The sequence below is a fragment of the Sander vitreus genome, chromosome 1 (assembly GCF_031162955.1).
Source record: "Sander vitreus isolate 19-12246 chromosome 1, sanVit1, whole genome shotgun sequence".
In the NCBI taxonomy this organism is placed as follows: Eukaryota; Metazoa; Chordata; class Actinopteri; order Perciformes; family Percidae; genus Sander; species Sander vitreus.
Window position 1 is genome coordinate 12,696,022 of NC_135855.1, and position 9,622 is coordinate 12,705,643.

At 40.0% G+C, this 9,622-nt stretch overlaps 1 protein-coding gene across 1 annotated transcript; it reads left to right on the forward strand.

The window, feature by feature from the left end:
- The first annotated feature begins 223 nt into the window (after positions 1 to 223).
- Positions 224 to 9,527, forward strand: taldo1 (transaldolase 1). Its single transcript, XM_078268162.1, has 8 exons — positions 224 to 396; positions 4,022 to 4,145; positions 4,634 to 4,741; positions 5,357 to 5,488; positions 6,545 to 6,720; positions 7,113 to 7,310; positions 8,682 to 8,827; positions 8,948 to 9,527. The coding sequence occupies exons 1-8, from the start codon at positions 297 to 299 to the stop codon at positions 8,978 to 8,980; spliced, it is 1,017 nt and encodes a 338-aa protein (XP_078124288.1). The 5' UTR covers positions 224 to 296; the 3' UTR covers positions 8,981 to 9,527.
- The last annotated feature ends 95 nt before the right edge of the window (positions 9,528 to 9,622 follow it).

A 9,622-nucleotide genomic window follows, 5' to 3' on the forward strand; every position in this document is an offset into this window, starting at 1 on the left:
CGAGTTTAACGTTATTAAACGCAAAACTTATTGCAAGGTAACGCAAAAGTAGTCCCCAAAATGTCTTGCCGTTACTCTTCGGAAGCCCCGTATATTCTTTTCCTCTTTTTTCCTTTTCCTACAGCAGAGTGAGAGCAAAGGTTACTACTCAATTCTGCACAAGCTCCTGGAAGTCTTCTCTGTCTAGAGCGCGCTCCCGCTGACTCCTTTATTCTTGCGTTGCGCGCTCCCGTCTCTCTGACATTCCGCCTGCTCTCACGTGTTTTCTGTGTATAAAAGGGTCCCAGTCTCTCATCATGTCCACTGTGTCACCAGACAAACGGCGAAAAATGGAGTCAGCGCTGAACCAGCTGAAGAAACACACTGTGGTGGTGGCAGACACCGGGGATTTTAACGGTAAAAAAGCCCCTGCTTTTAAACAAATGCTAATGTTAGCTGGTTAGCATGCTAACTAACTAGCCAAGAAGGATGCAGCTTTAAAGTGAGTGACCGCCGTGTCAAAGTGTGAGCCTCAAATGTTAGCATAGTCTGATTTAATTTAGACCGATAGGCTTATGTTAGCTATCTTACTGTCAGGCTAACCAATTCCTAGCAGGTTTTACGATAGTTTACTTGATAACTACTGAAGTTGACAATCTGATAATCCGATTAACGTTACTTGTTGTTATTAACGTTAACGTTTACCCGCACTAGCAAACTACGGTAACGTTACTAATTTACGTGACGTCTTTTGTTTATTCAATTAAGAATGCACATATTTTGTTTACGTTAGCCTTTTAACAACCTCAGAATTGACTTGACTTGAAACTAGCTAGCTACAACTTGTACGTGGTGAAAATATAGATGATTTGGTGTCGAAACCAACTGCTGTGGACCCTGAGTTAACAGTTAACAGAGGGTGTTGAAAGTGTTCCTTCCTGGTTTGTTCCTTTCATGTCACAGAGGTAAAGGCCATGTTTCTCAATGAATGAGGAAATTTGTGCGGTAATGCAATTGCGTTGTGATGAAAACCCGATAGTTCCTCATCCAGACGTTGCAGACTCAGGATGACATGACAAAATTGGTTTGTGTAACAGCCAGGCCTGATTCTGGAAAGCTGATAGTGTTACACACCAGGAGTGGTGGCTTTTTTTAATGTATGTATTTTGCTAAATTGTACTGTACTGTTGCTTTACTGTACCTTTTTCCTAATGAATGAGTCATTTCGGCCAGATGCTTTCTTTGTGTTGGCATTTTAAACTTTGGTCCATTCATGAGGACTATGGTTAACTGCTCCTCAGATCTCTGCAGGGTAAATCCAGACAGCTAGCTAGACTATCTGTCCAATCAGAGTTTTTCTCTCACGGGACTAAAACAAACATTTAAATGTTTCTTCCCGAGTCTATTTTGCAGAGGGTTACAATACAACACCGTACAATTTTTCTGGCATTTAAAAGTAAATTAAACAACGATAAAAAAGAATCCTCATCACACCAACCGTGTCTGCCAATGAACAATTTAATCAAATCATTTCTCAAAATGTGAATACCTCTGTCATTAAAAAAAAAAAGTAGTGATCAGAAGAGTGGTTACTCAAGATTTACCCAGCTATTGGCTTCTTTCTTTTTTTTTTTTTTAAATACTGTTTGAAAATCTAAGTATTGCATGAATGTTATAAGATTTCTCAGGTTTCACTGGGTGTAAGTGTAGACATGTAAAAGTCAAGCAGCATCATGTCTCTTTCACAGAAGAAATGCAAGAACTTGGTCAAACGTGGTGTAACACCACACTCTTGCTTCACTTATGTAAGTTGGGGGGAGGAGAGAGATTCTCTAGAATATCTTGAAAGTAAATAAAGGGGGCTGAGCAGGCACAAGGCTGCTTGGGTAACTAATTATCCTACAAGGTCATTGATGGTTTAAAGAAGACATTCATTTTGAGAATATTCAGATGAAAGGCTTATGTGCACTATACTATATCAATTAAGGCAGTAATCTGACTGTGGTATTAAGTAGCCTACATTTATGTTTAGTCAGTAATGGTTATTGGAAATATAAAGTTTGATTGCATTTCTAGTATTTCGCTGTACCACCATGCTCAGAGGACGATTTGTGTAGAAAGCTGTTAGCATTCAAATTAAAGCACATTCATCAATGTGAAAAGAAGTTTGCCTTATTTTGTGGCTAATAGCATGTTTCCCCACATGCTTTTACATATCCCTCTGGACATTTACCTGATGCTCCAACAAACTACCAAATCCTGCAACTGCAAAACAAAATGTTGAGATGCACCTGTACCGTAATGTAAATGTAGTTGGTGCACATTCATGTTCAACTTATAAATTATAAAAAAAGCATTCTCTACTACAAATTTTAAAAAAAACGCAGAAAGCTTTCTATTATAACCTCAGGCTATATATTTGTCCAGTTGATGACATGTATTGTCAGTGGAAATGTATTTGGGACGGCTATTAAAGGGGGGGGAAAAAAAGTTTAAAAATAAATGTTACAGGTAGTTGGGAGCCAGACAGACCCTATGTTTTTGGAATACTGCTGAAATCAGCATTTGAACTGTGTAGAGTCTTCTTCAACTGTTGGTCACGAGTATCCAGTCCAAACCCACTGACCGTCAGAAGGATCCAATTTTTTTTAAGGGGGGGGTAATTTGCTCCAGAACAGGGGCAGGCTTTGTTCTTAAGCTGAAGAGCTGGCAGCAGCACCAACTGGACCCTGCAGCAACAATCGAGTACATAAAACCACTGTGCTTCATGAAAAGGCCGCTCATGCATATCAGATTACAATCTGCAGTTCAGTCCTGTAAACTGTCACAGGATGTTTGTAGAGTTCTGGAGGTTATGGAATTATAAATTACCGGTAATACGGACCATTTTTATATCTATCGGCTTCTTCTGACTCTGTCTGAATAGGTTTTTACAGAGCCGTATATTAGAGAGTTTAGCCAACTCGAATCATGGCCGCCATATTGGATACCATCGTCGGATGACTCTACAGTGTAACCCTATAGGGCAAATATGCTATCTTGAAATAAATCGCTTATTTTCACCATAAACGGGCATATACATGTTATAACCAACGTTTGTCAATATGTAAAAGGCCCTTTTTCCGCTTCCCTGTCTTTCATTGCAGCCAAACATGCAACAGTTGGGCATTTTTTCTGTGATTTGTCATTTTTAAAATTTAATACATTTTTCCACTATTCCATCTCGTGACCATTCCCATCTCGTGACCATCTCGGAACCATCGCATAACGGGATAGCTCAGAACATTCATTCCCTAGTTGGCCAAACTCTCTAATATACTTCTCTGGGTTTTTAGAGGATGCTACAGCAATATTTCTGTACAGTAGATGGTGCCATTTTCTATCTGACAGCAGCAGTGTATTGTAGCTTCAACTGGTTAAATGTCCGTATGGACACTTTTTTTTTTTTTTTGTGGGAGGTTTTGGATAGACTAACAGCCAGTGATGTATTAATGAATGCTGATGATACAAAACGGACTAATAATATTCAAGGGAAATCGTTGTAATAAATCCCAAATGTTGAATGCCATCTTTGTCCTTTACCCTTCCCCCTTTGTTTTTGCTCATTAAATGTATTATAGAGCAGTCATTTACCTCTTTGTTTTAAAATGTTGTAAAAAAATAAACATTTTCCTATTAAGCTTAAGAGGGAGATGCATTCAAAGTAATAAAGTTGCTAAAAATGTTTCTGTATCATGAATGGTTATGATACAGTCAATGGTCAATTTTGACAGATCATTAACCTTAACATTACCTACACCTGCAGATGATAAGCGATTTAATCATTTCGACATTTACTTTAGTCATTTACTGGATCAGAAATGAGAAAAGAATATACATCAAAATCTGTTGTGCAGTATTGGTAAATCTCCCACGATTCTATCCTTGGCTTGGGGATGTCCAATACATAAATGATCCCATGTATAAGATATTTGGTATTTATAAGAATGTGATAAACCAGGTTTTGTGTGTAACAACTTCCCTCTGTCTTCCCGTCCTGCAGCCATTGACGAGTACAAGCCACAAGATGCCACCACTAACCCTTCTCTTATCCTGGCTGCTGCCAAGATGCCTGCCTACCAGCACCTGTTGGATCAGGCCATTAAATACGGCATCGCCAAAGGCGGGTGAGATGTTGCTCACAAATGAAAGCTAAACCCAAACCCCTTTAAAAAAGAAACCAATTTTTTTAGTTGTTTACCTGTTGCATTACACCAGGGACCTAAATATAAACAGCCCTGAAGTAGAAGTCATTTGCTAGAGAAAGGGAAGATTGTTTTGTGGTTTTTGCAGATGTTGCACAGTGCATGATTCCTTTTGTGCAAGGTGTTGCCAAAGTTCCTTAATTTACAGCAGGAAGTTAACTGTAATGCATTAGTATGATGCCTTTTTTAAAGAATGTGGTTTAACATATAAAAACATTTAGCATTCGGTGTTAGTGGTTTGTGACTTTGCACATTACTAGCGGAGTATAATAACGACTACACAACCATTGGCTGGAGGCTACACGTCCTAAACACCTTGCATCTTTCACGTCTGGTTGTGAGAACCCCTGTTTCAGTGTAACTCTAACATTAAGTTCGCCGGCTTCATAATCATTGCGTTCTCTGTCCAGAACTGAAGAGGAGCAGGTAGCCAACACAATGGACAAGCTGTTTGTGAGTTTCGGGCTAGAGATCCTCAAGAAGGTCCCAGGCAGAGTCTCTACTGAGGTGGATGCCAGGTAGGTGCAAACAACATATCAAGGTGCCAACTATGACCGGAAACTTGCTACGAAATGTTCACCCGTCTTTTCGAAATAACGCGTATACTGAGAGAAGCTTAACCCATGTGCAGACAACTGATATTCGGAGACCATGCTGTTGGTTATGTCATCACTCTTATGTAAAACACGGGTAATCCTTCTACAATATGTTTCTGTCCATGTTATACCGTCGCACAATTGACTTCAGATCTCCACTCGCAACATTATGGTTCATGTCGCTAACTTAAAGGTGGAGTCTGCAATTCTTGAGAAATGTTGTTGATATTTGAACTCAACCCCCAAACAAATACACCCATCCCGTCGGTGCTCCTTTTTTAACCGTCCCTCTCACTCCCACTGCCTTTCTCTTATACATCCGTGGCATTTCCCCTGTCCTGTGCATGCCGCGGCTCTTGCTGTTTGACCAAAAGAATCAAACCACCCCTGCAATTACTGGACAACCTGCTCTTCTGGCTGAGCCACCGCCGCCCCAATAAATTATTCTTAAATAAAACACAATATTTGTGTCTCAAGATGGAATGCAGCTAAATGTTTGAATGCGTAACGGCTGTGTTCTTGCTCTTCATCCTACAGGCTATCTTTCGATAAAGATGAAATGGTTGCCAAGGCCCTGAGGTTCATCGCTCTCTACAAAGAAGCAGGCATCGACAAGGAGCGTGTGCTCATCAAGCTGTCGTCCACATGGGAAGGAATCCAGGCTGGCAGGTGAGCATATAATGTTAGACATGATTAATTGTAAGCGAGCATTTCTGTCTCAGTTGCATCTTTCTCTCCCTCCCTTTTGCCATCTCTTTACTTTCCATAATATATTAATAAAAACACCCTAAACATTACTTAACAATACACCATTGCTTAGACATAAATGAACTAAACAGGGAATCGAAACAATTTTCAATAAATGAATCAACTGTGAAAATAATGTTGCAACCCTAATCAAATAATATTGTAGTTTTCTACTGTGTTACGCTAATTTCAGTTAGCTTTGGGAAACATAGGCAGGGAATAAAGGCAGTATTTTAATTTGTCGGAATTCGGGGCATTTGCGCATCCCCTCGATTCAACATTTCTTTGAGGAAACCTTGTGCAGTAAATTTTTTATAGTCATTCACGGCACGTTGTTGCAGGGAGACAGCTTTATGACAATGGTGGACAAATTGCAAACTGCATACCGGTGTTGTCACTGTATAAACTCCACCACGACCAGCCGAACCCACTCACCCGAGTGGTAAACACATCTACAGCTGCCGTCTGCTGTTGGGTATAAACACGGGGGGGGAGAATGACGGATGACGGAAGAGCTGATGAGCCGTCGACTTTACAAAGACCTTGAAAGAATTCAGGCACATCGCTGAAAAGTATTTTATTGACATGAAGGGAAGGAATTGTGACAATATGTTATATACTATATAATGTGGCCTGAACAAACGCATGGATTTCTGAGTGGACCGTGTATTTACCGGTCTACACATCAATCTCACTGTAATACCTGGGTTTTTCGTACAGATACCAAAACCAACAAATCTACTTAGACTGCGACCTGTGTCTGTTAACTGGACTCAACATATTTTAACCAGTGCAAAAATAAGACTGAAGTTTCTCTCAACCAAACAGACTGCACCCTGAGAAAACTGTATTGTCTCATATTTGTATATTATGTGGCTTGATTTCCCACCTTTTTATTTTGAGGAGGTTTTGGTTGAAATGGGAAGCAGGGGAAGAATGCAGGTTTATATCTAGACATTTGTTTTTTTTTTTGTACAGGGAACTCGAGGAGAAGCACGGTGTTCACTGCAACATGACCCTGCTGTTCTCTTTTGCTCAGGCTGTGGCCTGTGCAGAAGGAAAGGTAACACTTATATCACCCTTCGTTGGACGCATCCTCGACTGGCACAAGGAGAATACAGGCCGCACAAGCTACGAGCCACACGAAGACCCAGGTAATAAGGGCCAGCCTCAGTGTTATGAAACGTTCATTAATGTGGAAAATGAGTATAAACGGAAATTGGTAAGTAGCAGAGTGTTAAGACAAGCTGTTACAAGGAAGTTACTGTTAAAAAAAAAAAAAAAAAAATAATGGACAATGGATTCAAGCAGAGAGCAGCAAAATTAGAGAAGAACTTGGCAACAACTCGCCTCATTTTTCCACCACGCCCCCAAAAGTTGTTTAACAAACGAAAAGGAGGCCCCACAGAATGAAAACGATATGTCCTTAAACATCCTTCTGTTTGAACTTTGATTAGGCTGGGTTTAACTTAAATGGAACTACTAGTCAAGTCTGGCACCACTGATGTTGGCATTTAGGCTTCAAATGTGTCTCTTCTTTCCCTAGGTGTGCTGAGTGTGACAAAAATTTACAACTACTACAAGAAGTTTGGCTACAGCACTGTGGTGATGGGCGCCTCCTTCAGAAACACGGGGGAAGTGAAAGCCCTGGCAGGCTGTGATCTGCTCACCATCTCCCCTGGGCTGCTAGCAGAGCTAAGCCAGGACCACAGCACCGTCACAGAAATGCTCAATGTGGAGAAAGGTACTGTTCTCTGACCCAAAGGCTGCAAAATACTGTCGGTTTCTTTTAGAGCATAGAAAAAGCCTTCAATACTGCCTAAAATGTTGGTATCGGCGAGTGTGCGAGTCGATAGAGGAAAATACTGGCTTTAGCGTTGTTGTACGAGAAGAAAGTCTTTCAACTTGGCAAGTTTCCTCAATATCTGATGATACGTCATGGTCATTTTATGATTTAATATATTTCTCTTTTCAGTTTCGAGGGATGTTGCTAATTTTAGGTCACTGCTGTTTATATTAAAATGATTGTATTGATGTATTTATGTTCTTTTACAGGAAAAAATTGTATTGGAAGGGCTCTAATTAGAAATATAATAATTTTTTTTATTATAACAGAATAAACCCAGATGATTGCAATCTGGTTTTGGCATCTAGTTGTATTAGAATACATTTTTCATGAGATTATAAAACTATAGCTTCTGTGTGCTGGCTGTTCTGCAGCTTGTGTTAATGCAAAAAAATGTCTCTTCATACTCTCTTCAATACATATTGTAGTTTTTAAAGGGCTGTTCTGAAGAGCCCTGATGTTCCCAGTTGTCGTCATAAATCATTAGAGGGGTACACAGAGATGGGTCTGGAACATCCGATGACATTGACTATATCCATATAGACCTAAAGAGGCAACAAATTAAACTTTTGGTGTAGATGTTTAACATTACCAGCCCTGCTGCAGTATATTCACACATACTATAGTAACTTTTGTTACTTAAGGAAAGAATAAGATCGTTTGTTTAACCAACAAAGACTCGGGGCAAGAATGCACATATTATGAAGGCCATTGTTTTGAGCTTTTTATATCCCCTCTAAAATAATATTAAAGAAGTATTTTACTGCTGGAAAGAGGGCATTTTTAATTAAACTCTGCTGTCTATGCAGTAAAATGGTGTGAACACTTTTGAAAGTGGTTGGTGCTACATGAAAAGCTGTGACATGCCACATAAAGGGTAGAAAACCTACAACTATCAGAATGCACTGCGTCAGATTAAAAATCTTTGCAGCACAAGGACTAGTTTGACTGGGATTTCTTTTCCCTTCCCAAAACTTGCGTTTTTAAAAAAACCTCGACCCATAATCAATCCCTCGTTTACGTCTGCGGTGCGCGATCACGGAAGGCTTGTATCATGTGGATGGGCCGACAGTGTTGTCATTACTTAGAATTCCTCACGGGGGAGACAGAAACTACGCACTACAGCTTTAACGAAAGTATTTTCTGAACATTGCAAGAGCAGCGGTTGACTGAGTTTCCTAAAGTGGAAATCTATAAGCAGGCCTGCTTTTTCTCCCCAACAATATGTAAAACCTGAACTATTTCCACCTTGATGGTTTGTTTTTGCAGCCAAGGCCTGTGATCTGGAGAAGATCCACCTAGATGAGAAGGATTTCCGCTGGCAGCACAACGAGGACCGCATGGCCGTGGAGAAACTGTCTGACGGCATCCGCAAGTTCGCTGCTGACGCCATCAAGCTGGAGACCATGATCAAAGTAAGTGTTTTTTTACTAATGGCTCTGTTTTCTTGCTGCCAGTATAGAGATTATTGCATGTATGCAAGATGTTTGACAAACTGTGTTTTCTGACTCTGCCTTTTTTTTTTTTTTTCACAGGAGAAAATGCTCAATGTTAAAAACGGCCAGTAATGGACAGATTTGGCATCTTCAGCGGCATTGACAGGAAGTATAAGGAGTTATCGGGCTGCCTTCTTTTTTTTCTTTTTTCAAACTACCTGAAAGAAGGTGCAGAGCACTAGGCCTTCCCTCTCCTAATCTGACCAAACTCCAGGGACCTTCCTCCTGAATGGACACCTTGCCTCTCTTAGGCTGGGATTAACTCTTCTCTGTTTTCAGACCAAACATACATGGTGATTGATGCTAATGTTGGTGTGGAGTTGATGTGAAATAGTCTTAATATTTACTAGAAATTTGACCAGAAAGGGAAAAAATGTCTTAATTAGTTTTGGTATTGCTGCGTAATATCATGTGACTGCTGGAAAGGACCATGGGCACTTCTTGGCAGGAAAGGACCACCATTTTTTTTTTTTTTTTTTTTTTTTTTAAATCAACCCCATTTGGATGGGGTTGAGGGTAGCACTTGATAAAGACCATTGTACCATCATTCCTCAGAATATAATCTTTTGCTTTTTTTTCAATGAATAAAAATCTCAGTCAATAAATTTTGTTTTTGTTCTACTGTTTGTCTTTGTTAACATATTCGTGGTTTCCACAGGTGTCAGACACACAAAAGAAACTCTACAAGGCATTTTGACTGGAAGCTACGTCAGT